Genomic DNA, 27,486 nt, shown 5'->3' with positions numbered 1-27,486 from the left:
TAATATATTAGCATGAGACACGCCCACCAGCACCAGGACCATTTACAGTTGCCATGGCAATGCCGGGAAGTTACCCTAGATGGTCTAAAAGGGGGAGGAACCCTCACTTCCGGGAATTGCCTGCCCCTTTCCCGGAAAAGTCCGGAATAATCCACACCATGTTTAGTACATATCAAGAAACAACAATAAGTGTTCTCGGGGGAGTAGCCCAGGCCGCTGCTCAGCCTATGGGGCAGCCCTTCTCTTATTCCTTTACTTTCCTATTAAACTTGCTTTCAGTTTACTCAGTGGACTCCCCTGAATTCTTCCTTGTGTGGGGTCCAAGAACCCTCTCTCGGGGTCTGGATCGGGACTTCCTTTTCCGGTGACAGTCCCTGGGACTTAGTAGCAGTTCAGCAGTGTTTGTTGAATGAATAAGCGAGAGACCTGGTTGGGGGGCACTTAGAAAGCAGAGGTTTTGCAACTTTTTAAAACTTTTTATTTGTATTTTTGAGACGGAGTCTCACTCTGTCACTCAGGCTGGAGTGCAGTGGTGTGATCTCAGCTCACTTGGAACCACCATCTGCCAGTTTCAAGTGATTCTCCTGCCTCAGCCTCCCAAGTAGCTGGGATTACAGGCACCCACCGCCATGACCGGCTAATTTTTGTATTTTTAGTAAAGACAGGGTTTCACCATGTTGGCCAGGCTGGTCTCCTGACCTCAAGTGATCCGCCTTCCACAGGTTCCCAAAATGCTGGGATTACAGGCGCCCACCACCATGCCTGGCTAATTTTTTTTTTTTTTTTTTTTTTTGAGATGGATTCTCGCTCTGTTGCCCAGGCTGGAGTGCAATGGTTTGATCTCGGCTCACTGCAACCTCCTCCTCCCGGGTTCAAACAATTCTCCTGTCTCAGCTTCCCGAGTAGCAGGTACTACAGGCACGTGTCAACAGGCCCGGCTAAGTTTTGTATTTTTTTTTTTTTTTTAAGACAGGAGGTTTCACCATACTGGTCAGGCTAGTCTCGAACTCCTGACCTCAGGTGATACACCCACCTCAGCCTCCCAAAGTGTGGGATTACAGGCATGAGACACTGTGCCCGGCCTGATTTTTGTATTTTTAGCAGAGACGGGGTTTCACCAAATTGGCCAGGCTGATCTCAAGCTCCTGACCTCAAGTGATCCACCCGCCTCAGCCTCCCAAAATGCTGGGATTACAGGTGTGAGCCACTGTGCCCTGTAGGGACACTGCAGGGAGGCCTCTGCTGCCCTGCTAGACGTCACACGCCACATGGTACCACTCTCCTTCCTGTTCACAAGTCTGAAGGAAGTAGGTGAGCTGGAGAGGCCTGGAAGGTGTTGGAAGGGATGGAGCCCACTAGAAGGCCTCACAGGGAACGGCTCAGCTCACAGACACCTACTCCTGTCAATTAATTATGAACACGGAGCTGGAGGCTGGGCATGGTGGCTCACGTCTGTAATCCCAGCACTTTGGGAGGCCGAGGCGGGCAGATCACCTGAGGTTAGGAGTTTGAGACCATCCTGGCTAACACGGTGAAACCCCACCTCTACTAAAAATACAAAAATTAGCCGGGCGTGGTGGTCTGCGCCTGTAATCCCAGCTACTCGGGAGGCTGAGGCAGGAGGATTGCCTGAACCTGGAAAATGGAGGTTGCAGTGAGCCGAGATCGTGCCATTGCACTCCAGCCTGGGCAACAAGAGCAAAAAATTCCTCCTCAAAAAAAAAAAAGAAAGAAAAGAAAAGAAAAGAAAATGGAGCTGGAACTCTGCTGACGTGCAATAAAGCCCTGGGAGACGGACAGACGTCAGGGACTGTGCTGGGCGCGGGGGCTGATGCCTGTCATCCCAGCACTGTGGGAGGCCCAGGCAGGCAGATCACTTGAGACCAGGAGTTCCAGACCAGCGTGGACAACGTGACAAGATCCCATCTCTACAAAAAATACCAAAACTAGCCGGGCGCAGTGGTTACGTGCCTGTAGTCCCAGCTATTTAGGAGGCTGAAGTGGGAGGACTGATTGAGTCCAGGAGGTCAAGGCTGCAGTAGCCGTGACTGAACCACTGTACTGCGGCCTGCGTGACAGAGTGAGATCCTGTCTCAAAAAAAAGTCAGAGTCGGGAGTAACGTTCAGAGAAAATGCTTGGGGTTTTGGATGGGAAAAGTTTTGCCCCTGACTAGAAATGATGGGCTGGGCGCCGTGGCTCACGCCTGCAATCCCAGCACTTTGGGAGGCCAAGGTGGGCGGATCACAAGGTCAAGAGATCGAGACCATCCTGGCTAACACAGTGAAACCCCGTCTCTACTTAAAAAAAAAAATACAAAAATTTGCTGGTCGCGGTGGTGAGCGCCTGTAGTCCCAGCTACTAGGGAAGTTGAGGCAGGACAATCACTTGAACCAGGTATGCAGAGGTTGCAGTGAGCCGAGATCGTGCCACTGCACTCCAGCCCTGGTGACAGAGTGAGACTGTCTCCAAAAAAAAAAAAAAAATGATGGAACACAGGTTCTTGTCCTGGAAAATCTGCCTTTCCTCTGCTCGGGATGGCTGGGTTCAGACGCGAGGGTGCCTGTGGTCCCTGGCAGCTTGCTGAGTGCCTGCAGTGTACAGGCCCCACACCCTGCGGCTCATGCGCATCCCAGGTGCCCTCTCATCCACTCTGAGACGCAGGCGGAGGACACCGACAAGGTGTTCAGATGAGGGAGCAGCGGGGCTGGGGCTGGGACAGGGGGTGGGGGGCTGGCCTCCAGGTGGCAGCTACTGATGGGGCAGCTATCAGAGTCCAGCCCTTTGAAATGAGGTCTTTGTGTGGGGGAGCTGCAGCCCCGCCCGGGACAGGGAGGGAGGCGGCCCCGGTGGGAAGGGCCCTGCAAGGCCTGCCCAGAGCACCAGGAGCTGGCTGGGGCTGGAGACTGGCGCTGCTGGAGCTGCAGCTGCCTGGCAGAGGGGAAACTGAGGTGGGGGTGTGGCTCTGGGACAGACATCAGGGCAGGACCTCCCTAGCCAGGGTCCACGGTCGGGCTGGGGGATGTGGACTGGCTGCAACGTGGGGCGGGGTTAAAGGTCTTCCAGGGCAGCCCTGGAGAGCACCACTCTGCATTGAGCACCGCCCGGGCCGCAGGCCTGCAGTGGCAGGAGCATGAGTGAGCAGGGGAGGGAGACAGAGGAGGAGGAGGGGGGAGGTGGTGCTTCCGACACAGCGCCCATGCTGCCCCGGGGACCTCCCGACCACCAGGCCTCAGCCCTGACGTGCCCAGGGTGGTCGGGGCCCCTGCTGCTGCCCGGCCGGCTGCTGGCCGGGCTCCTGCTGCACCTCCTACTGCCCGCCGCAGCCTTCCTGCTGGTGCTCCTGCCCGCGGCGGCCGTCGTCTACCTGGGATTCCTGTGTCACTCGAGGGTGAGCCTGTGCCCTGTGGGCGGGGGACTAGCTGGGGTCCTGGGGAGTGGGCGTGCCCGGGGTCTGAAGGCACTGTGCCCCCTTCCAGAATTGCCCCTTGTCCTCAGAGACACATGTGCCCCTCCCTGGCAGCCCCTTCTCCCAAGCACCCCCACCAGCCACAGCCAAAGAAGGGCTTTTGTTTTTCACCCAAGGGACAGCTCTGTCCCTTCCCTGAGGCCTCCCAGCCTTGTACCAGGGGCCACCAGGGCCTGGACAGCTGGGTGGGGGTGGGGAGAGAACGGGGTTCCAGGAAAAGAAGATGAAAATGTTGTTCAAGTTTCACTAACCCACAGCCCCCAGCCCCTCCCCAAACACACAAGGCCCCTCCCAGGCCCTCCTGCCAGCGCGGGGCTTCCCCACCTGCGGAGTGGGCTGTGGCCTGGTCTGGGCCCCGGGCCCCTTTCTGCTGGCATGGGGGCTGGCGCCAGCTGGTGATGAGAGGGCACAGGAGGGCAGAAGCGGGCAGAACGCGGCAGTGGGCGCTTTTTCTGAGCCTCCCCTCAAGGGACCCTGCTCAGCCCTTTACCTGCTGCGTCCGGGATCTCCTGTTCACCCCTCAGCACTGCCTGGCCCACAGCGGCCCGCCCCCTCCCCTCTCCCCGCCCTGCCTCTCCTTCGCCCAGGCCCTAATCCTTCATCCCTCCATCTCCCCCCTCCCTCTTCCCGCTCTGCTCAGCCCGCCACAGCCCCTCTATCGCCCCGCCCCCTGCTCTTTCATCTTCTCTATCGCCCACTCCTCTCTCCCGCCCTGCACCCCTCCGTCTCCCTTTGCCGCGGCCCTGCATCCTTTCTTCCACCCCGCTCTCTCTCCCTTCCCCGCTCCACCCTGCTCCCGCCCATCCATCCCTCACCGTCCGGCCCTCACCGCCCCTTCATCACCCTGACCCACCCACCCCCTCTCCTCTGCGCCTCCCCTTCCCCTCCATCACCCTGCCCTGCCCCCTCCCCTCCATCACCCTGCTCTGCTCCCCTCTTCTCCCCCTTCCCTCCATCATCCCGCCCGCTCCCCTCTCCACCCCTCCCCTTCCCCTCCATCACCCTGCCCTGCCCCCTCCCCTCCATCACCCTGCCCTGCTCCCCTCTTCTCCATCACCCTGCCCTGCCCCCTCTCCTCCATCACCCTGCCCTGCCCCCTCCCCTCCATCACCCTGCCCTGCTCCCCTCTTCTCCATCACCCTGCCCTGCCCCCTCCCCTCCATCACCCTGCCCTGCTCCCCTCTTCTCCCCCTTCCCTCCATCATCCCGCCCGCTCCCCTCTCCACCCCTCCCCTTCCCCTCCATCACCCTGCCCTGCCCCCTCCCCTCCATCACCCTGCCCTGCTCCCCTCTTCTCCATCACCCTGCCCTGCCCCCTCTCCTCCATCACCCTGCCCTGCCCCCTCCCCTCCATCACCCTGCCCTGCTCCCCTCTTCTCCATCACCCTGCCCTGCCCCCTCCCCTCCATCACCCTGCTCTGCTCCCCTCTTCTCCCCCTTCCCTCCATCATCCCGCCCGCTCCCCTCTCCACCCCTCCCCTTCCCCTCCATCACCCTGCCCTGCCCCCTCCCCTCCATCACCCTGCCCTGCTCCCCTCTTCTCCATCACCCTGCCCTGCCCCCTCTCCTCCATCACCCTGCCCTGCCCCCTCCCCTCCATCACCCTGCCCTGCTCCCCTCTTCTCCATCACCCTGCCCTGCCCCCTCCCCTCCATCACCCTGCCCTGCTCCCCTCTTCTCCCCCTTCCCTCCATCATCCCGCCCGCTCCCCTCTCCACCCCTCCCCTTCCCCTCCATCACCCTGCCCTGCCCCCTCCCCTCCATCACCCTGCCCTGCTCCCCTCTTCTCCATCACCCTGCCCTGCCCCCTCCCCTCCATCACCCTGCCCTGCCCCCTCCCCTCCATCACCCTGCCCTGCTCCCCTCTTCTCCATCACCCTGCCCTGCCCCCTCTCCTCCATCACCCTGCCCTGCCCCCTCCCCTCCATCACCCTGCCCTGCTCCCCTCTTCTCCCCCTTCCCTCCATCATCCCGCCCGCTCCCCTCTCCACCCCTCCCCTTCCCCTGCATCACCCTGCCCTGCCCCTTCCCCTCCATCACCCTGCCCTGCCCCCTCCATCACCCCGCCCCGCCCCCCACTGACGGCCCGCCCGGCCCTCAGGTCCACCCCGCTCCGGGTCCCCGGTGCCGCGCGCTGTTCTCGGACCGCGGCTCCGCGGCGCTCATCGTGTTCGGGCTTCTCTCGCTGCCGCCGCTGCTGGTGCTCGCCTCGGCCGTCCGCGCCCGCCTAGCCCGGCGCCTCCGCCCGCTGCTGCCTCCGCCCGCTGGGACCCCCGGACCCCGCCGCCCCCCGGGGCGCCCCGACGAGGACGAGCAACTCTGCGCCTGGGTGTGACCCGGCGGCCGCTGCGAAACCCCGGGAGGCCTCCGAGCTCGCGCGCGACCCCATCGCGTGGCCCGGCCCGGAAAACTGAGGGTCGCCCCCGCTGCCCCTTCCTGGCTGGGCGCGCAGCGCTCCCGGCTTACGACCCCGACCTCCCCTGCCCGCAGCCCCGCCCCCGCCACGGAGGGCAGGGGAGGGGAAGAGAGGGGAGGGGAGGGGAAGAGAGGGCAGGGGAGGGGAAGAGAGGGCAGGGGAGGGGAGGGGAAGAGAGGGCAGGGGAGGGGAAGAGAGGGCAGGGGAGGGGAAGAGAGGGCAGGGGAGGGGAGGGGAAGAGAGGGCCGGGGAGGGGAAGAGAGGGCCGGGGAGGGGAAGAGAGGGCAGGGGAGGGGAAGAGAGGGCAGGGGAGGGGAAGAGAGGGCAGGGGAGGGGAGGGGAAGAGAGGGCAGGGGAGGGGAAGAGAGGGCAGGGGAGGGGAAGAGAGGGCAGGGGAGGGGAAGAGAGGGCAGGGGAGGGGAAGAGAGGGCAGGGGAGGGGAGGGGAAGAGAGGGCAGGGGAGGGGAAGAGAGGGCAGGGGAGGGGAAGAGAGGGCAGGGGAGGGGAAGAGAGGGCAGGGGAGGGGAAGAGAGGGCAGGGGAGGGGAAGAGAGGGCAGGGGAGGGGAAGAGAGGGCAGGGGAGGGGAGGGGAAGAGAGGGCGGGGAGGGGAGGCGAAGAAGGGAGGGGAAGAGCGGGCAGGGGAGGGGAGGCAAAGAGAGGGGAGGTGAGGGAAAGAGAGGAGAGGGGAGGGGAAGAGAGGGGAGGGAAGGGCAGGGCAGGGCAGAGCCTGGCAGGCAGCCCTCAGAGGAGGGGTGCAGGCCCCAGCCCAAGGCCTCCCGCGCCTGCCCAGGTCCCGGCCTCCATCGTCCAGGGCTCTGGGGCTCCCAGGGGAGACACCCACGCTCGGCCAAGCCCAGGGTTCCAGAAGCCCAGGGGTGGCGGCAGCTGGGCTCAGCCTGTGGCCAGGCTCGCATTCAGACATGCGCCAGCCTCGGTTGGCTCTCTCCGGGTGACACTAAGATCTCCTCACTGACTTTGGTGTTCCTTGGTCTCACCAGTGCGTCCTAGCTGTGCCGAGCTCACACCCACCCTGTTTGGTGTAAGCCACAGGTCCACAACGTTCATCAGCTCCGGAAATCCCTCAACAATTATGTCCAGTTTCACCACGAATTCCTTCTCCATATCCTCACCATTTTATTTTACCCCCTCATCAAATTACTCTCTTCTGTCTAATCTGCTGATTAACTCATTCATTTTATCTTAAATTATTATGTTAACATATCCAGGCCAGGCACGGTGGCTCACGTCTGTAATCCCAGCACTTTGGGAGGCCGAGGCGGGCAGATCACCAGGTCAGGAGATCCAGATCATCCTGGCTAACACGGTGAAACCCCGTCTCTACTAAAAAATACAAAAATTAGCTGGGCTTGGTGGCGGGCACCTGTAGTACCAGCTACTCGGGAGGCTGAGGCAGGAGAATGGCGTGAACCTGGGAGGCAAAGCTTGCAGTGAGCCAAGATCACGCCACTGCACTCCAGCTTGGGCGACAGAGCGAGGCTCCGTCTCAAAAAAAAAAAAAAAAAAAAAAATTAGCTGGGCGTGGTGGTGGGCACCTATAACCTCAGCTACTTGGGAGGCTGAGGCAGGAGGATCGCTTGAACCCAGGAGGCAGAGATTGCAGTGAGCCGAAATCATGCCATTGCACTCCAGCCTGGACAACAAGAGCAAGACTCCATGTTAAAAACAAACAAAAAAACAACAAAAAAAATTAGCTGGCCATGGTGGTGCACAGCTGTAGTCCCAGCTACTCAGGAGGCTGAGGCACAAGAATCATTTGAACGCTGGAGGCAGAGGTTGGAGTGAGCTGAGAGGGTGCCACTGCACTCCAGCCTGGGTGACAAAGTGAAACTCCATCTCAAAAAAAAAAAAAAAAAAAGGGTTAGCATATCTAAAAGTTACATCTGATTGTGTTTTAGATTTGTCTGATTTTTTTTATGGTCTCTTGATACATGCTTGCTTTTTAGATTACAGTTTCCACTTCTTAAACATATTTCATATATAGTTATTTTATATTCTGTACTAAATAATTCCAGTGTCCTAGTCTTCGGGGGTCTAAATCTGTGACTGTTGTTTCTGCTGATTCTCATCAGTAGCACGGTGTTTCTCTGAACGTTTGGTTGTTTAATTGTCAGCTGTTATCGGAGACAATTCTGAGGTCCAACTTGGGGATGCTTCCCTCCAGAGACTATTCCCCTTTTCCAGGCGAGACCACCCTCGGCCCCCTCAGTGACCCTTGAGACCCCTGGTTTAGCAGCCCCTAGGCAGAGAAACATACTTGTCCCCTGGCCGCAGGCTGGCTCTCTGTCCCTGTGTGTGTCCAGGGAGTTATCTGCTTTCCCAACCACTTCCCTTCATCATCCAGGCCTCCACACTACTCTGTTGGTTTGTTTACTTAGAGACAGAGTCTTGCTCTGCCGCCCAGTCTGAGTGCAGTGGTGAGCTCCTAGCTCCCTGCAGCCTCACCCTCCCGGGCTGAAGTGATCCTCCTGCCTCAGCCTCCCAAGTAGCTGTGACTAGAGTGCACCACCACACCCAGCTAATTTTAATTTTTTTTGTAGAGACGGGGTCTCATCATGTTGCCCAGGCTGGTCTCGAACTCCTAGGCACAAGCAATCCTCTCGCCTCAGCCTCCTAAAGTGTTGGGATTACAGGCATGAGCCACCCCACCTGGCCTTATTTATTTTTGCTGTTTAATTTTGGGGGAGCCTCGGAGATATTTACTTTCTTGGAAACACAATAGTCTATTAAAAATGTACGCTCATAGTCATTCATCCAGAAGTTGGTTGTTGCTGGAAGGCCTTTTAAGGGATCTAGTACATCATATTGCCGGCAGGGCTCAGCCTGTGACCAGCAAGGTCTGGGCTCCGTCTGGGGCCAGGGTCGAGGCTCATTCCGTGGCCTTGAGCACAGCCTGGTGTGTGGCTGGGTCGGGTCCAGAAGAAGTCTCGGGGTTTTCCAGCCTCCATCCGAGTCCAGCTTTGATGCCTTTCCTGGTCAGACAGGAGCCGGGCCAGTGGCCAAGCTGCCAGGATGGCTTCCCCGGGGCCGCGGCCGCCTTCCTTCCCCTCCTGCCCGGGCTGGCTCTGGTCGCCACTAGGGGTTGAAGATGAGGGCTCTCCTGGGAAGCTCTTGGCTGAGGATCCGCCTGGTCCCGGAGCCGTGAAAACAACAGCTGGGCCTGGTGGGGGTGGGGAGGCTGCGCGGAGAGGCCAGCTCCCTTGGCTGCTGGGCAGGGTCTCCTGTCCACAGCTGCCTCAGGCGGCTGTTTCCAAAGGTGTTTCCAGCTTCCCAGGCCCACCCTGAGGCCCCGCACCGCCAGGGAGGTGGAAGGCACGGAGCAGCGGAGCCCGGCCCCGGCCCCAGCCGCCCGACCAGCTCACAGAGGAGCACCTGTGGGGGGGGGCCCGTGGGCAGTTCACAGAGGGGTGTAGGAACGTGCCTGTGGGAGGCCGTAGCCCCGGAGAGCAGAGGCCTGGCCGGCGGAAGAGAAGCAAGGAAGGGGCGATTCAGGAAGGCCAGAGCCCGAGTGCCGGGGCAGGGGCCCCACCCCCTCACCCCCTAGGACAGAAGAGGCCCCCCGTTGGCAGGCAGGGGCCCCACCCCCAGGACGGAAACAGGCCCCACGTTGGAAGGCAGGGGCCCCACCCCCTAGGACAGAACGGGCCCTGCGTTGAGGCCCCTGGGTTCTTCCCCTGGGTTCTTGCCTGGCCTCTTCCATGGATCCTAAGCAGCTCCCTTATCGGCCACCATCTGGGAAGCCAGGAGGGGGGCATGAAATGAGGGGGAGGTGGGGCCCCCAGCCAGGGTTCCCCTCCTCAAGGCCCCAGGTATACAGTTGGCCTTTGCCCAGCCCTTCTAGCCCCTGCAGGGGCAGGACCCCACCTGGACCCCACGAATCTCTCCCAACTTTTGCCCAGCATGGTGTCCCTGACCGAAACCCCTCCACTTCAGGGCCCTGGGTCCCCAGGCCCGCCCCCACCCTGAGGGTGCCTCTACACCCCTTCCCCCAGAGCCCCTTCCCCCAGCCTGAGGGCCAGGACCGGCCTCCCTCTTCCTGCAGCCTCTACCACAGCTCTCCACTGGCCCAGGGGCCTGAACTCCTTGGGTGGAGCCGAGCTGCAGGGTGGCCGTGGGGACCTCTGCTTGGCGTTCTTTCCCGGTGGCTGGGGCCCCTGCCCTGCCCAAATGGGAGCCCGGAGTGTGTGTGTGTGGCCGTGTGTGTCCCATCTGCGTCCCTGTCACACGTCATGCCGGAGCAGGGGAGGCAGTAAGGGGCCCCACCCCACTGGATGCAGTGGCTTCCCACCTTGCCCCGTGTCATTTCCTGATTTGCAAAATATTTCCTGGGAGCAGAGTTGTTGGCAAGCATAGCCTCAGACGGTGTGAGCAGTTGGGGGACCCCTCAGATGTGGCTCCCTCTGTCCCTCCGGCCTGTGCTGGCCTGCCCCTGCCCCCAGGCCTGTAAGCTGGGCAGGCTGTGGGGCAGGAACTCCCCAGGGTGAGTGGGCTGGTCTGAGGGCTAAGGCCCCTGCTCCCAACTCCGCCCCACCCGCCTCTGGGAGTCCCTTGTGGTGTGTGGACATAGGTCAGTCCCTCCCTGCTGCCTCCTCCCTATCCCAGTCCAGGCCCCTGGGAGTTTTGCGTCTGCCCAGGGCTGTGGCCTGGGCCTGTCTGGACTGTGTCTGGGGAAGGGGCAGCATGTGGTCCTCCTCTCCCTTTCAGGGAAGGATGTCCCAGCAGAGAGGCAAAGTGAGGGGACCCACACAAGGAAGGGGCCCTGCTATTAGGAAACCCTGGGTCATTCAGGCCTGCTGCTCTCCGGCTCCCACGGGGCCGGGCTCTGTTCTCGCTGTGACGAACCTCCTGCCCCTGTCGAGGTGGGCAACACCCTCCACCCGGCCACCCCTCCCGAAGGCCCCCAGCCTGCTCTGCTCCTGCAGTCCTGGCGCAGGCCCCTCCTGCCCACCCCACCCTGCTCTTGGCACTCGCGGTTCCTTCTCTCTGCCTGGAAGGCTCTTCCTCGAGTACCCCTTGCGTGCGAGTCCCCAGTGACCCCCTGTTCTCACAGGGAAAACAAGTAGACCGTGTCTTTCCTAGCTGGTCACGGCCCACCCTCCTAGCCTGGCAGTGCTGGCCCAGCGCCTGTGTGTCCCCAGCACTGAGGCTGGGGCACGGCTGTGCCCAGCACACAGACGAGGGATGGATGGACAGACGCAGATGGTGCAGCTCCCACCCCTACCCAGGCTGCTACCCGCCAGGTGTCTACCCGCCACCCCAGCTGCTGCTGGCACGGGGGATTGAGTGGGGTCAGCTCTGGGGCCAGAGGGGCAGGCCTGGGCTCCTGGGAAGTGAAAAGTGACCCCCGAGGCCCCCAAGACCTGTCCTTGACCCCAGTGAGCAGGTTGAGTCTAGGAGCTGCGTGGGCCCTGCTCTCTTGGTGACCCCTGCTCTGCCCCACTTACTGTTGTGGGGTGGGCTCAGGCACACCCCAGAGCAGTGCCTCAGGCCCGCACCGCTGCCCCTCACCGCCGCTGCCCCTCACCGCCCCGTCCATCTGCTCCTGTGTGTGCTTGAGTACGTTTGTGAGATACGTGAAAACAGCAACAAAAGGCGCCGGGTGTGGGCCTGGGCGTCCTGCCCTCAGCTCGGGTCAGGGGTGGGGTCGGAGGCCTCAGGAGTTGCCCTTTTCCCCAGGGTCAAACATGACCACAGCCAGCTGGGGACAAAAGGCCCTTCTTCTTCTGCAGAAGCCTGGATTGTGCGGAGGAGGGAGCATTCCCAAAGGCGGGTGGGGGCAGGGGCGGTGCCCGGGTGACAGCAGCCTCCCCAGCTTCCTGGAACCCCCTCCACCTGCCTGCAGACAGACCGGCAGGGCAGGCTGGCTCCGGGAAGTGAGGCACAGGGACTCCCACAGCCCAGGCCCAGACCGTGGGGGCAGGGTGGCCGCAGCCAAACCAGGCTGCTCCCCACCCCATGGGGCCCCAGGCCACCAGGATCAGACAGGGGCTGTGCCTGCAGGAGGCAGAGGGCTCGGGGCCAGCACCCACTGTGATCTGGCCTGACCGGTCCTTGCCTCTGCCTCTTACCCCGGGCCCTCCTCCCTGGAGAGTGGAGAGTGGAGGGTTCCGGCTGTTATGTTTGTGCTTCCTCCGGTGTCTGCCTCAAGTCCGGCCCGGGCCCTGACACTGCACCTCTGGCTGACCCCATGCTCTCTGGGACCCTCTGTCCACGTCCCTCCTCTGGGGTGGAGACAGCGGGGGGAGGGCAGGACACAAGAATGAGTCCTGAAGACTGAGGGGCACGGGGAGAGCTGATGGGGAGGGTCTCCTAGCTGGAGGGACTCCAGGCAGAGCCGGGAGCAAGGCAGGTGGCTGAGCTCGGCCCAGGCTGGGTGGAGGCCAGGCCTCCTGTGCCTTCTCCCGCTGATGGCGAGCTGAAGGGAGGAGGGCGGCCGCTTCCTTGAGGGCCTGAGTCACAGCCAAGAAGACCCGCTCACTTTTTCCAGAAGTGAGGGAAACTTCCCCGTCAGCCCTGCAAGGCAGGCTGAGGTGTGACTGTGGCCCGCCTGCTGGGCGAGGGTGGGGGACAAGCGGGCCACTGGCTGTGAGCCTCCCCAGGGTGGGGGACCCTCGGCCCAGCTCCCTGCCTGACTACCTGGGCGTGCCTCCGCAGGGTCTGCAGCCAGCTTCCGGCCAGACCCCAGGTCCTCCAACGGCTGCGGCCTTCAGCGTCATCTCCGCTGCAGCCCCTGTGTACTGGGGGCTGGGGGGCCTGGCGAGGCCCCTCGAAGTGGTACAGCTTGCACTCTGGGGACCCAAAGTCCCCCCACCGGGCCCAGGCGGAAGCACCAGGCATTTCTGGTCCCAGCCGAGGTCTGAGGTCTGTGGAGCGCAGCCAGCACCTCCACTGCCAAGATCCCCGGCAGGGGGGGTGGGGGGCGCCGGCGGGGACACAGCTCTCCCTTGTTCCTGCCGCCAGCTCCTCAGCCTCAGCCTGCTGCTTCCTTTTTTAGGCAAAGTCGAGTGCTGGCCGTCCGCACCGCCCCGCGGTGTCTCACCTGCCTGAAAGGGAGGAAGGAAGCCTGTGGAGCCCCATCCGTTCTCCCGTGGCGCATCCTCCAGGAGAGGGTGGGGAAGGAGGAGACATCCTGGCAGACACCCCCCCCACGTCCCCCGCCCCCCAGCTCTGAGCTGAGGAGGCCCTGGAAGAGGGCCATGGCTACTCCGAGGGAGGGCCGGGGTAGGGTTCTCCTGTCCAGGGGACACTGCTGGCCCAGCCCCACCCGAGCAGGGGAAATCTGCCCTGGGAGCCACTGTCCCTCAGGACGCCCCCTGCAACCAGCCACCTCTAGTCTGGGCCTCACCAAGACCCCAAGACTCAAGAGCTCCTGGCTCACCAGTGGGACCCTCCAGTCCTGCTGGGGGTGTGTCCTGGGTCCTGGAGTCTGGGCCCCTCACTGGGTAGGGTATATGGGTAACAGGCCCAGTGTGGTCCCACCGGACAGGGCCTCAACCAACCATCTCCCACTCCCATGCCTCTTCCTCCAAGAAGCCCAGGTGGCGTGGGTGCTTCGAGTCTCTCTCGAATTCCTGTCTTCTGTCCCCTTTCAAGCCACTGTGTCCTTGTAAGTTCCACCCCATGGCCCTTCCCATCCCTGCTGGTCAGTCCCTGGGATACATGTCCTGTTACTCCAGACACCTATCCGCCTCCAGCGCTGAGGCCAAGGTGAAACCACGGTCTGGACGTGTTTTTTTGGTGCCACCGCCAGCCCCTGGGGTTCTCTTGGGCCTGGCTGCTGGGACCCCAGCACCCAGAGTCACGGCAGTGGTGGGCATGGGGAGGGCCTAGCCTGGTACCTCCCTGCCTTGCTCCCGCTTCTGGGGGTCGGAGAGGGGTGGAAAGCGTGGGCCGCACAGCCTCGGCCGGGAGAGGGAGACTGGAGTGCGTGCGTCGGTCGTATCTCGGCTGGTGCTGCGTGTCCCTGCGTGTCGGGGTCCGCTCGTGCGCGCCTCTCCGGGGTCTGTGCACGTGGCCCTCCGCTCGCGCCGGAGGGCGTGGGCGTGGCCTCGGCGTGGGTGTGGCCGCTCGGGGAGGGGCCTCCCGGGGGCGGGGCCGGCCTGGTCCGCGCGGTGACGCGCCCTGCAGCCCCGAGCGAGCGAGCGAGCGAGTTGCCGAGCGCGCCCCGTCCCTCGCGCGCGATGCTCCCCTGGACGGCGCTCGGCCTGGCCCTGAGCTTGCGGCTGGCGCTGGCGCGGAGCAGCGCGGAGCGCGGTGAGTGCGGCGGGCGGCCGGGCCGGGGCTGGGGCTTCTGGTGACCGCTCTGCGCCGCTGCCCGCGCAAGGCCGTCGCTGTCCCCTGCTCCGGACGGGCGGGCGGGCTGGGAGGCTGCGGGAGCCGGGCGGGGGCGCGGGCGGAGCGTCCTGCTCACCTGAGGCTGGCGGCCCAGGTGCTCCAGGCGACACCGTCCGTGAGCGCCGGGGCATAGGGGCCGTCCCGGCCCGCATCTCTGCGGGATCGCGGGCTTGGACGGGAAGAGGGAGATGTCTGTCAAGGGGGCACCCCTGCCTCAGTTTCCCTACCCTTGCGAGGGCCCTTAGTGGAGGGATGGTAGGGAAGTTGGAGTCGCCCCACCGCACTGGGGAAAACCGCAAGGCCGGGACTAGAATTGAGGCACGCTGGTGCCCTGGCTTGGTGGGGAGGGGCGGTGTAGGGGGCATCAGCCTCCACCCCGGAGGTGCCCGGAGGAAGGGGGAAGCCTGCGAGGGGCTGTTCGGGCTTTCAGGCTGCTGGGGGTTATATCTTGTTTTGTGAGTCCAGGTGGGCTGGAGGATGGAGGCCAGGGGAGGGGCCACCATCTAGTAAGCGGGGTCTGGGCTCCAGCCAGGCCATCCGGCGTGGTCATTGCTGTGCCTCCCACACCTTCCCCTGCTGCTGTGTGCATGCCCAGGGTGCCTCACCTGCAGGCTGAGCTGCGTGGCTGAACTCCAGCCTCAGGCTGCTCCTCTGAAAGCCATGCCTGGAGGGAGCAGCCCCACGGCTCAGGCCTGTCCTGGGGGCCTAGGCCAGGACTCTTGGCTCCACCTGCTTGCAGAGTCTGTGAGGAATGGGAAGGTGTGGGGGCTTGGAGCGGAGAGTCGCCCTCTCACAGATGGGATAACACAAGCCCAGAGAGAGCCCTAGATCCCATGGCCAGTGTGCAGTGAAACCCCCAAAAGTACAGGCCTCTTGCTTAGAGTTCCTCTTTCCCCCAACCTAGGACCTTTGGGGGAAGGCAAGCATCCGCTTAAGGAAAGCTGGGGCCCTGGGGGACCCTGCCTTGCTGTGGGGCTGTCTGGGGGGCCCACACCTGAGGCTGAGCATTCCTCCTTTCCCCCAGGTCCACCAGCATCAGCCCCCCGAGGGGACCTGATGTTCCTGCTGGACAGCTCAGCCAGCGTCTCTCACTACGAGTTCTCCCGGGTTCGGGAGTTTGTGGGGCAGCTGGTGGCTCCACTACCCCTGGGCACCGGGGCCCTGCGTGCCAGTCTGGTGCACGTGGGCAGTCGGCCATACACCGAGTTCCCCTTCGGCCAGCACAGCTCGGGTGAGGCTGCCCAGGATGCGGTGCGCGCTTCGGCCCAGCGCATGGGTGACACCCACACTGGCCTGGCGCTGGTCTATGCCAAGGAACAGCTGTTTGCTGAAGCATCAGGTGCCCGGCCAGGGGTGCCCAAAGTGCTGGTGTGGGTGACAGATGGCGGCTCCAGCGACCCTGTGGGCCCCCCCATGCAGGAGCTCAAGGACCTGGGCGTCACCGTGTTCATTGTCAGCACCGGCCGAGGCAAATTCCTGGAGCTGTCAGCCGCTGCCTCAGCCCCTGCCGAGAAGCACCTGCACTTTGTGGACGTGGATGACCTGCACATCATTGTCCAAGAGCTGAGGGGCTCCATTCTCGGTATGCGGGAGGAGGCAGGGCCCAGGGAGCCCTAGCTGGGAGCCGCAGAAGGAGAGGCTGGGTTGAGACTTTGGGAAGATCTCATGTCCCCAGAGCAGCGGCCAGGGCCTCCGGGGCTGTGGTACCCCTAGGGTTGCAGGGCTGAGTGATGCAGCTTGTCTATGCACACTCTCCACTGGGCGACCCGTGTGCCCTGCTGAGACGGGGGCAGGCTTGAGTAGCCACCTCCAGGTGTAGTTCCCTGCTGATGTGTCCAGCCCAGACCTCGAGGCCCCAGGGAGTGCAGAGCCCAGGTGTAGGCCCAGGAAGAAGCTTCCAAGTCTGGGGACTCTGCAGATGGGCAGCATGTGCTCCTGAGCATGCCCACCATACCTGGAGAGGGGTGAGCCAGAAAGGTCATGGACTGCCCCCCCAGAGAGCACAGGGCACCTCTCCTGGGTGGGGACAGCCACCGAGGGCTTTGAACTAGTTCGGACTGCAGGCCCACTGTGAGGGTTTCCTGAGAGGCCAGACCAGGGAAGGCCTGAGGCAGGAGCTGAGCAGCTCCCATTGGCTTTTTTTCTGGACCTCCCTGCCCCAGCCAAGCCCTGAAGGAGCTGGGGCTGGAGATCAGGAACCGGCCACTGGCTCAGCCTGCTGCAGCCACTGAAAAATGCCAACCCTGGGGATCTCACCAAGTCTCCGTCTGTGGGTTAATCATCCACCCAGAGCCGGAAGGGGTTGGACTGTGGGTTGGAGAGGGGTGGACGGCCCTCCCCAAGGTTTCCCCAGGGACGTCTGGCCCTTAGTGGCCCCAGGTCACCCAGTGCAGCTGCGCCTGGAGGGGACCAGGAGGAAAGGCTGCCTTAAGCAGCCGGAAAGGAAAAGCCTGAGGCTGCAGTGCTGAGGGGCCAGGAAGCAGGGTGGGGGCTCCTGGGAAAGAGGCTGGGTCTGAGGGTGGGGGATGGGAAGAAAGTGGCCCAGGCACCCAGCACTACAGGAGGAAGATCCTGATAGCTTTAACCCAGCGCAGACATTTATGAGCCTCGCCACAGCAGGGTCACTCAGAGGGCTATGTGGGGCTTGGTGTCACAGGCCCAGGAGTCCACCTCTGGAGAACCCCACCCCACACTCTCCTGGGGACCCAGGGCAGGCAGCGCCTCCAGAACCCCAGGGCCTGCCCCTGTGGTCTCCCATCTCCTGGCTGCAGCTCAGAGAGCCGGGCTGACCTCAGACCCCGGCCTGGTCACTCAGGCTGGGGCTGGTCCTCTGCTCTCAGGCACCACCGTGGACTCTGCCGTCTTTGAGGACCTTTGTCCTGGTCACTGATCTGGCCACTGCACCTCTCCATAAAGGACTGGGTTTGGGGCTAAGGGAGGCAGGGGCGCTTCTGACAGGGCCTGAGGGGGCTGCACCCTTTCCTCCGTCCTCCCCCAGCCAAGGCACGTTCTGAGAATCCCCAGCATCTGCGAGGCATGGCTCCAGCAGCTCCTTGGCCGCGGGGCCCCGTCTTTCCTAGTGGGGCCTCCAATCTCCAGATCTTCCCCATCAGCCAGGGCCGCCCTCCAGCAGCAGAGGAGGAACTGACCGCTGTTCCCTGACCCCCTGCACCACCCACAGACGCGATGCGGCCGCAGCAGCTCCATGCCACGGAGATCACGTCCAGCGGCTTCCGCCTGGCCTGGCCACCCCTGCTGACCGCAGACTCGGGCTACTATGTGCTGGAGCTGGTGCCCAGCGCCCAGCCGGGGGCTGCAAGACGCCAGCAGCTGCCAGGGAACGCCACGGACTGGATCTGGGCCGGCCTCGACCCGGACACGGACTACGACGTGGCGCTAGTGCCTGAGTCCAACGTGCGCCTCCTGAGGCCCCAGAACCTGCGGGTGCGCACGCGGCCCGGTGAGGCAGGGCCGGGGGCTTCGGGCCCGGAGTCGGGGGCTGGGCCGGCCCCCACGCAGCTCGCCGCCCTCCCCACCCCAGAGGAGGCCGGGCCGGAGCGCATCGTCATCTCCCACGCCCGGCCGCGCAGCCTCCGCGTGAGTTGGGCCCCAGCGCCGGGCTCAGCCGCCGCGCTCGGCTACCACGTGCAGTTCGGGCCGCTGGGGGGCGGGGAGGCGCAGCGGGTGGAGGTGCCCGCGGGCCGCAACTGCACCACGCTGCAGGGCCTGGCGCCGGGCACCGCCTACCTGGTGACCGTGACCGCCGCCTTCCGCTCGGGCCGCGAGAGCGCGCTGTCCGCCAAGGCCTGCACGCCCGACGGCCCGCGCCCGCGCCCACGCCCCGTGCCCCGCGCCCCGACCCCGGGGACCGCGAGCCGTGAGCCGTAAGCCGGCGTCCCCGCCCAGCCGAGAGGGCCGGCGCCTGCCCGAGGGCCCCTGTGTCCCGAACCCGGTGCGGAGGCGCCCAACCCGGGAGACGGGTGCAGGCCCGGCCTTTCCCCACGCGGACTCCGCGCGACCCCGGCCCTCTCCCTGCGGCCGCAGGGCTTCCCCGCCTGGCGCCTGCCCTCCAGGGCTGGGGCCTGGCCTGGCGGGACCCCGCAGCAGCTCCGGCCCCATCCCCGCCCAGAGCCGGGCGTCGTGTGGGTCCGTGGGTGATAATTGAGAGCATCAGACCCAGGACTGTTCAGGGAGGAGCCCCGGTCAGACTCCCACGTGTGAAGACCCGGCCCCAGGTGGCAAGGGCTGGCCTGGGGCGGGCAGCTTGGGTCCTGGACGTTGATAGGAAGCGGAAGGGGAATCCCGGGAAGCTGGCCCAGGTCAGGTCCGCAAAGGCTTCTGAAGAAGAGGAAGGGCGAGTAGGGGCACCTGGACGCTGATGGTGGCCAGGATGCTCAGCTGGCCGGGAGGGCAGCACCTGCTGGGGACGGTGGCCCTGTCTTCATGCCCAGGACACCAGCTGGGTCCAGCTAGCAGCCACTGGGAATCAGAGGAATGGGGCAGAGCTGGGCATTCAGGACCTTGAGGACAGGTGACCCCACCTGCCCACCGCCACTATCAGGCCCCGGGACCGCACTGACAGGAAACCTTCCGTCGTGTGGGAGCACTTCCCAGGGGCCGCAGGGACGACACTCTCCAGGGAGGCCCCGGCAACCACACCATCTTTTGGCTGTGAGAGGTCTCACCCCGGGCTACCTCCTGTCACTACTCACTGCCCTGGGGTCCGTGGGCAAGTTGCCTAGGGTGGGGGTGCCTAGCCAGGTGCAGTCCCCGCCCCGCCTAGTCCTCGGCGTCACGCAATGCTCACCTCGCCTCTTCCCCACTAACATCCCAGACTTTAAAATTCAGTAAATCAGATGTACACCGAGCCTGCAGTCTCGCTAGGATGCTTTACTCCTCTGCAAACAGCAGCCGCGGACAGGACAGCTTGTGAAGGTCTCCGCCTTTTGGGGTGTCCGGGGAGAGGAGGTGGAGCTGTCCCCTCCCAGTGTCAGGCCTCCTTGGTCCTCCTGTGCACCTTTTATTCAGAGAGCTTGGGCCCCCTTCCTGTGGAGCTGGGCCCAGGGCAGGTGGCTGGAATGCAGAGGACAAGGGGGCTGGGGCCTCTGCAGGGCCATTCCCACCGCAGTCTCTGCCACGGCCCAGAGCCCTGGGCCCAGGGCCACGCGGGCTCCCTCTGCTGGCAAAGCCACACCCTGCACCACGTGGGGTCCACTGCCCCTTTCCCCACGTGGACTCTGCGTGACCCCAGGAACTGCAGCATTGAGGTGGTCTCAGTCCCTCCCTCAGGCCTGGTGGGAATTGTGCCAGGGGCCGCCTTCGGGACAGCTGGCCTTGGCACCGTCTCCCAAGAACCCAGCTCTGTGCATCCCGTGGCCCCCACCAGCAACCCAAGGCCACACCGCCCACCAGCTGGGTGTGGTCACCATTCATGGAGGGCCGGCTGGGGCCAGGCTCACCACGCAGAGTTTGCCCTCCGGTGTGATGATGCATGAGACACAGTAGGCCCCCCTGCCTGTGTGTGCAGGGGGTGTCTGTGGGGGGCCCTGCTGGCTGGACTTTGGGTTTCTCCTGAGCTCCCCTTAGCCCCCAAGTCAGGCCACGGAGGCCTGAGTAGGACCCGTGGGCTGTGTGTGTCACTGCAGGCGGCGTGCTCACAACTGCACTGCTGGTCAGCAGGTGGCCAGGGTTGCAGGCCCGGGCCTCGGGCCCCACCTCCTCTGGAGGGGTAGGATCTCCTTCGTGCAGCCCCTGCCCCCTACCCTGTTCTCCGGAGTGTTGGCAGATCTGAGCCCACGGTCACCTGAGAGGAGATGCCTCTTGCACACTGAGCCCAGGCCCAGCTCACGGAGCACCCTGCAGGTGGCAGCGGGGCACCAGGGGCTCATTCCTGGTGGCCTCAGTGGCTTCTGTGGACGACTCAGACTCACATGAGAAGCTGGGAGGAGCTCCAGCTCTGCAATCCCGAGAGGGCAGAGGGGGGGCCCTGGCCACAACCCTGCTCCCCACATACCCGTCTGGCAGAGGCTCTGCCTCCCCTCTGCCCATCTCTGCACACCAAGGCCGAGCACAGCACAAGCCCTCACGGAGAGGGTGAAAAGGCACTGCTGTCTCCATCTCAGTGCCAAGGAATGCCCCTTTCAGAAGCCCTCGTCTGAGAAGTGCTGCCCCTTATGTAGCCCCAGGCATTTTAAAATCTTTGAATCTGCACCAAGTCTCAGAACAGCTCTGGCCCCGGAGTGCTCCGTCCAGGCTGCTGTGAACCGACTGTCCCCGCGTCTCCTCCACCTCCCCTGACACAATCCTGGCCCCGACTCAGTCCACCGAGGGTGCCGTGCAGAGGCTGATACCTGCCAGGACTTCCTCGCCAAGGGCCCGGCCACGTCACAAGGCCACTGCACGCTTTTCGACATGCACCTGGAAATTGGGAAGGGCCGTGCTGCGGTTGCTTCTAGTTGAGACGAGAAGAGCGACAAGGTTGTGATCCACGTGGCAGGTGTTCAGAAGGCTGGGGGCGGGCAGCGCTGGGGAGAGCCCTGGGTACTTCGAGGAGACCCCGAAGGGAGGCTGCTCCCACACCTGCGCCAGTTTCCACCCTCTCTTTGAGCAGGGCTGCGGTTAGCTCCCACATCTGAAGAGAACCAACCTGAGGATTTCACACTGGCTGCGTGCCAGACCAGTCCCTGGCAGGTTGTGCGAGGCCCTTCGCTGGACAGCCCATTGCTGGCCACTGGACGGAGAGGCAGAGGGGGCTGAAATTCGGGCCCATGCCTCTGTGAGCGATGACGGAGCAACAGCTCTCCAGCACGTGAAGCTCTCCAGACAGCTGTTCGTGAGAAGCCAGACAGGCCTGGGGTCTCAGTCCAGATTTCTGGGGAGTGGGGTGTCCAAGCGTGGGCCACGCTGCTGGGAGCCACCTAGGGAAGCGGGTCGCCTGTTTTATAGTGACGGTAATAAACCAAGTCAATTTTCTATAGTGACGGTGATAAACCAAGTCAATTTTCTATAGTGACGGTGATAAACCAAGTCAATTTTCTATAGTGACGGTGATAAACCAAGTCAATTTTCTATAGTGACGGTGATAAACCAAGTCAATTTTCTATAGTGACGGTGATAAACCAAGTCAATTTTCTATAGTGACAGTGATAAACCAAGTCAATTTTCTATAGTGACGGTGATAAACCAAGTCAATTTTCTATAGTGACGGTGATAAACCAAGTCAATTTTCTATAGTGACGGTGATAAACCAAGTCAATTTTCTTTTCTTTTCTTTTTTTTTTTGAGACGGAGTCTGGCTTTGTTGCCCAGGCTGGAGTGCAGTGGCACGATCTCGGCTCACTGCAAGCTCCGCCTCCTGGGTTGACGCCATTCTCCTGCCTCAGCCTCCCGAGTAGCTGGGACTAACAGGCGCCCGCCACCACGCCCGGCTAATTTCTTCTATTTTTAGTAGAGACAGGGTTTCACCGTGTTAGCCAGGATGGTCTCGATCTCCTGACCTGGTGATCCGCCCGCCTCGGCCTCCCAAAGTGCTGGGATTACAGGCGTGAGCCACCGCGCCTGGCCAAACCAAGTCAATTTTCTATAGTGACAGTAATAAACCAAGTCCAGTCCCCGAAGCACAGCCCACATGACAGCCTCCCGCCGGAGAGAGGACAATTTAGGACTGTCAGCTCCCAGGCAGTAGCTGTGTGTTTCCTGCTTTTTTGGGGGGTGGGGGGAGACAAAATCTTGTTCCGTCACCCAGGCTGGAGTGCAGCGGCGCAATCTCAGCTCACTGCAACCTCTGTCTCCCAGATTCAAGCGATTCTCCTGCCTCAGCCTCCTGAGTAGCTGGGATTACAGGTGCCACCACGCCTGGCTAATTTTTGTATTTTTAATAGAGACGGTTTCACCACGTTGGCCGGGCTGGTCTCGAACTCCTGACCTCAGGTAATCCAACTGCCTCAGCTTCCCAAAGTGCGTGGATTACAGGTGTGAGCACCCTGCCTGGTCCCTTTTTTTTTTTTTTTTTTTGAGACAGGAGCTCACTCCTAGGCTAGAGTGCAGTAATGTACTCATAGCTCACTGCAGCCTCCATCTCCCAGGCTCAAACGATCCACCTCAGCCCTCCGAGCAGCTGGGACTACAGGCGCACCCCGCCACGCCCAGCTAATTTTTGTATTTTTAGTAGAGATGGGATTTTGCCGTGTTGCCCAGGTTTGTCTTGAACTCCTGGGCACGAGTGATCCACACACCTCAGCCTCCCAAAGTGCTGGGATTACAGGTGTAAGTCACCACTCCTGGCAACATTTTTTTTTTAGGGATAAGGGTCTTCCTGTTACCCAGGCTGTTCTCAAACTCATGACCACAAAGGATTCTCTTGCCTTGGCCTCCCACAGTGCTGGGACTGCAGACAGGAGCCACCGCGCCTGGCCTGGCACTGCAGACAGGAGCCACCGCGCCTGGCCTGGCACTGCTGCTTTCGTTTGCCTCTCGAGAATCAGTGCACTTTGAGGAGTGCTGGCAGGGGCTGACGGCTTTCAGGGAGCCCTGTGGGGAATTGGGAGCCCTGCTTTTGGTGGGTGGTTGGGGGGGACCAGCAGCCCAGGGCCATACGCTGGGGGCCATGCCTCAGGAGGGTCCAGTTGGGCAGCTCTTCTTTTGGTTGTGCGAGGGCCTGCCCACTGGGGAAGGAGCAGGGGGCCCATGCTGGCCCAGGCTGAGACCAGAACGAGTGGGGAAGGAGCAGGGGGCCCATGCTGGCCCAGGCTGAGACCAGAACTACTGGGTCATTTTGGAAGCTGGAGAGAAGGAATAGGAATGGGACCTGCCCCTCCCTCCTGAAGGCCGGGCCCCCGAGAAGAATGAGGCTGCAGAGTGATGTGGGGGCCAGCGGTGACTTCATGACCACACTGTGCTCAGGTGTAAGAGGGCACGCTTCTGCCCAGGCATCGTCCATGGAAGACACGCAGTCGGCCACTGCAGCCTCGGTCCTGGATGCCCTGGGGCTGGGTCACTGGGGGCCACAGGCCACACTGGGAGACCACAGTCCTGGCGTACCATGCAGCTCCCTGTCCCCAGAGGTCTGCTCAGATGCAGAGAGCTCAGGAAGCACACTCGCTGCCTGAATTCTGGGAGCAGAGCGTGGTACCCACTGCCTGGCTGGGGCCTACTCTGGAACTGTAGCCCCTGTCCCCGCTGGCCCAGGCTTCTGGAGGCAGCTGCGTCCCTGTCTTGGCTCAAGGTCAGGCTGGAGGCCAGGCTGTCCACCTGCATCTGGAACCTGCACAGTCACTCCTCCAGGTCCTCGCTGCTGGAGGACTCTCAGACAGGAAACCTTTGCTTTGGGGGCAGGGCGGGGTGCAGGGGTGGTCGGGGGAATCACAGCAACGAAACAGCACAGTGCCATGGCGCAGAGCCTCATATTGGTCGATGAAACAATGCTTTCTGAACTTTGTGTCCTTAGGAAGGGTGTAGGCCGTTGGTTGAAGTAGGAAACAGAAGAGGAGCCTGGGCACGCAGCGGGCCCATCGGAGAGCAGACCCCTCGGAGCTGCAGTGCCTGGAGGGAGGCTGTCTACCTCTGCTCGCTCTCTCCATTTCTCTCTTTTTCCTTTTAGAGATGGGTTCTTACTCTGAGCCCAGGCTGGAGTGCAGTGGTGTGATTATAGCTCACTGCAGCCTCAACCTCCCAGGCTCAAGTGATGCTCCTGCCTCAGCCTGTCCAGTAGCCATACCCTACTAGGCCCTAATTAGCCCCAGAGGCGTGCACCACCACACCCGCTAATGGTAAAAATTTGTTGTAGAGACTGAGTCTTGCTGTAATGCCCAGGCTGGTCTCCAACTCTTGGCCTCAAGAGATCCTGCCGCCTCTACAGGATGAGCCACCAAGCCTGGCCTCAATTCCTCTTTAAAGGAATTGCCTAAATCTTAAACCAGCAATCAATACTTTGTATTTAAAATTAAGCCAGGTTAGACTGGGCTAGGTGGTTCACGCCTGTAATCCCAGCACTTTGGGAGGCTGAGGCAGGTGAATCACAAGGTCAAGAGTTAGAGATCAACCTGGCTAACATGGCAAAACCCCGTCTCTACTGAAAATACAAAAAAATTAGCCGGCATGGTGGTGGGTGCCTGTAATCCCAGCTACTCGGGAGGCTGAGGCAGGAGATTCGCTTGAACCCGGGAGGCGGAGGTCACAGTGAGCCGAGATGGAGCCACTGCACTCCGGCCTGGGCAATGGAACTGTTTAAAAAAAAAAAAACCTTGATGGAGCCCAGCACGGTGGCTCACGCCTGGAATCCTACCACTTTTGGAGGCCTGGGCAGGTGGATCTCCTGAGCTCATGAGTTTGAGAACAGCATGGCCAACATGGTGAAACCCCATCTCTACAAAAAATACAAAAGAAAAATCCAGGTGCCGTGGCTCACTCCTGTAATCCCAGCACTTTGGGAGGCTGAGGCGGGTGGATCACCTGAGGTCAGGAGTTCGAGACCAGCCCGGCCAATGTGGTGAAACCCCGTCTCTATTAAAAATACAAAAATTAGCTGGGGCGTGGTTGCAGGTGCCTGTAATCCTAGGTACTCGGAGGCCGAGGCAGGAGAATCACTTGAACCCAGGAGGCAGAGGTAGCAGTGAGCCAAGACCCCGCCATTGCACTCCAGCCTGGGCAGCAAGAGTGAAACTCCGTCTCAAATATAAAATAAAAATTAGCGGTGCCTGGTGGCATGTGTCTGTGGTCCGAGCTTGTTGGCTTAGCTAGGAGGATCGCCTGAGCATGGGAGGCAGAGGTGACAGCCAAGATCGCACCACTGCACTCCAGCCTGCGTGACAGAGTGAGACCCTGTCTCAAAATAAATTAAAGAATAAAAATAAAACCAAACCCTTGATGATGGCCATGGCGGGGGGTGGGGATGGGGTCGGTGGGAGGGGGTACAGCTGGGGAACTCATTGGGTTTTTCTCCTCTCCTATTTTTTGGTACAGACGGGGTCTCTCTTTGTTGCCCAGGCTGGTCTCCAACTCCTGGGCTCAAGCGATCCTCCTGCCTCGGCCTCCCAAAGTGTTGGGGTTACAGACCTGAGGCACCGTGCCCGGCCTGTTTGTTTTTTTCAGACGGAGTCTCACTCTGTCGCCCAGGCTGGAGTGCAGTGGTGAGATCTCGGCGGCTCACTGTGTTTTATGTAAATTTTCGGTGTCGCAAAAGAAGTAGCACTCGAATGTTAACTTGTCTCAGCTGCGAAATTTACTTCTATAGAAGGGGGCGTCTCATAGCTGGAGCAATGGCGAGCGCCTGGACAAGGGAGGGGAAGGGGTTCTTATTCCTGACGCAGGTAGCCCCTACTGCTGTGTGGTTCCTCTATTTTTTTTTTCTTTTTGAGACGGAGTCTCGCTCTGTCACCCAGGCTGGAGTGCAGTGGCGTGATCTCGGCTCACTGCAAGCTCCACCTCCTGGGTTCACGCCATTCTCCTGCCTCAGCCTCCTGAGTAGCTGGGACCACAGGTGCCCGCCACCATGCCCAGCTAATTTTTTGTATTTTTAGTAGAGACAGGGTTTCACCGTGTTAGCCAGGATGGTCTCCTGACCTCGTGATCTGCCCATCTCGGCCTCCCAAAATGCTGGAATTACAGGCGTGAGCCACCGCGCTCAGCCTTTTTTTTTATTTTTTATTTTTGAGACGGAGTCTTGCTCTGTCACCGAGGCTGGAGTCCAGTGGCACGATCTTGTCTCACTGCAACCTCCGCCTCCTGGGTTCAAGTGATTCTCCTGCCTCAGTCTCCCGAGTAGCTGGGACTATAGGCACAGGCTGACACACCCGGCTAATTTTGTGTATTTTAGTAGAGACAGGGTTTCACCATGTTGCCAAGGCTGATTGCAAACTCCTGAGCTCAGGCGATCCACCCGCCTCGGCTTCCCAAAGTGCTGGGATTACAGGCATGAGCCACTGCACCTGGCCTACGATGATAACTTATAGCAAACTTTACTTTTGCTGAAAACCTTGCGAGTTTGGGATTTTAATTATCCTTTGCTATTAATAAGACTTCATTCAGTCTAATATATATATTTTTAAATGTATAAGCCACTTCAGGCCGGGCGCAGTGGCTCATGCCTGTAATCCCAGCACTTTGGGAGGCCGAGGCGAGTGGATCACGAGGTCAGGAGATCGAGACCATCCTGGCTAACATGGTGAAACCCTGTCTCTACTAAAAATACAAAAAATTAGCCAGGTGTGGTGGCAGGCACCTGTAGTCCCAGCTATTCGGGAGGCTGAGACAGGAGAATAGCGTGAACCCGGGAGGCGGAGCTTGCAGTGAGCCGAGATCGCGCCACTGCACTCCAGCCTGGGCGACAGAGCGAGACTCCGTCTCAAAAAAAAAAAAAAAAAAAAAAAAGCCACTCCAAAGGCATACTTAGAATTGGTATAGATGGTTCTTTCCTGGTTCTGTAAGTACTCTAAGGCTTGGCCGAGTGCAAACAGCTCTCATGCTTGAGCAGACCAATTATTAGGAAACTTTATTAACTCTATTTTTTTATTTTTTATTTTTTGACACGGAGTCTTACTCTGTCACCCAGGCTGGAGTACAATGGCGTGATCTCGGCTCACTGCAACCTCCACCTCCTGAGTTTAAGCAATTTTCCTGCCTCAGCATGCTGAGTAGTTGGGATTACAGGTGCTCGCCACTATGGCCAGCTAATTTTTGTATTTTTAGTAGAGACGGGGTTTCACCATGTTGGCCAGGCTGCTCTCGAACTCCTGACCTCAGGTGATCCTGACCTCAGGTGATCCACTCGCCTCAGCCTCCCAGAGTGCAGGGATTACAGGTGTGAGCCACAGAGCCCGGCCTCTTAACTCTATTTCCACAAGAGTTTTTCCTGTTAGTTACTGATTACCCATTGTGTCTTTTTCCTTGAATCACCTGGGAGGAACTATCTTTAAATAAGTGTCGTCCTGTAATGCACTACGGCCGTCCGTGGGTTACCACATTAAGGATAGTTGTCAGTGGCCTCCATGCCTTTCAGTAAGTTGTTTTTTTTGTTTTTTTTTTTGAGACAGAGTCTCATTCGTGGCCGAGGCTGGAGTGCAGTGGCACTGTGTCGGCTCACTGCAACCTCCGTCTCTCCTGGGTTCAAGCAATTCTCCTGCCTCAGCCTCCTGCGTAGCTGGGATTACAGGCATCCACCACCGCGCCCGGCTAATTTTTTGTATTTTTAGTAGAGACAGGGTTTCACCATGTTAACCAGGATGATCTCCTGACCTCGTGATCTGCCCGCCTCG

The 27,486-nt window shown here is 61.2% G+C and overlaps 2 protein-coding genes across 3 annotated transcripts; both read left to right on the top strand.

The window, feature by feature from the left end:
* Positions 1-2,853: 2,853 nt before the first annotated feature.
* TMEM88B (transmembrane protein 88B) lies at positions 2,854-6,024 on the top strand. The gene is made up of 2 exons (XM_034953089.4): positions 2,854-3,389; positions 5,569-6,024. The coding sequence occupies exons 1-2, from the start codon at positions 3,132-3,134 to the stop codon at positions 5,800-5,802; spliced, it is 492 nt and encodes a 163-aa protein (XP_034808980.1). The 5' UTR covers positions 2,854-3,131; the 3' UTR covers positions 5,803-6,024.
* A 7,946-nt stretch (positions 6,025-13,970) lies between these two features.
* Positions 13,971-19,104, top strand: VWA1 (von Willebrand factor A domain containing 1). 2 transcript variants are annotated; one of them, XM_034953094.3, is made up of 3 exons: positions 13,999-14,155; positions 15,261-15,818; positions 17,418-19,104. In XM_034953094.3, the coding sequence occupies exons 1-3, from the start codon at positions 14,083-14,085 to the stop codon at positions 18,122-18,124; spliced, it is 1,338 nt and encodes a 445-aa protein (XP_034808985.3). In that variant the 5' UTR covers positions 13,999-14,082; the 3' UTR covers positions 18,125-19,104. The 2 variants fall into 2 exon arrangements, with proteins under 2 accessions (XP_008959974.4, XP_034808985.3); XM_008961726.4 differs by lacking the exon at positions 17,418-19,104 and having other exon boundaries at positions 13,971-14,155; positions 15,656-15,777.
* The last annotated feature ends 8,382 nt before the right edge of the window (positions 19,105-27,486 follow it).

The sequence above is a fragment of the Pan paniscus genome, chromosome 1 (genome assembly GCF_029289425.2).
Source record: "Pan paniscus chromosome 1, NHGRI_mPanPan1-v2.0_pri, whole genome shotgun sequence".
Taxonomy (NCBI): Eukaryota; Metazoa; Chordata; class Mammalia; order Primates; family Hominidae; genus Pan; species Pan paniscus.
Note: the sequence above shows the minus strand (reverse complement) of the source record. Positions and strands in the feature narration are given on the sequence as shown.

Coding starts and splice junctions, on each gene's coding strand:
- TMEM88B (XM_034953089.4), top strand. CDS start 3,132: ATGAGTGAGCAGGGGAGGGAGACAGAGGAGGAGGAGGGGGGAGGTGGT. Junction 3,390..5,568: donor GATTCCTGTGTCACTCGAGG/GTGAGCCTGTGC, acceptor CCCGGCCCTCAG/GTCCACCCCGCTCCGGGTCC.
- VWA1 (XM_034953094.3), top strand. CDS start 14,083: ATGCTCCCCTGGACGGCGCTCGGCCTGGCCCTGAGCTTGCGGCTGGCG. Junction 14,156..15,260: donor GCGGAGCAGCGCGGAGCGCG/GTGAGTGCGGCG, acceptor CCTTTCCCCCAG/GTCCACCAGCATCAGCCCCC. Junction 15,819..17,417: donor GCTGAGGGGCTCCATTCTCG/GTATGCGGGAGG, acceptor CACCACCCACAG/ACGCGATGCGGCCGCAGCAG.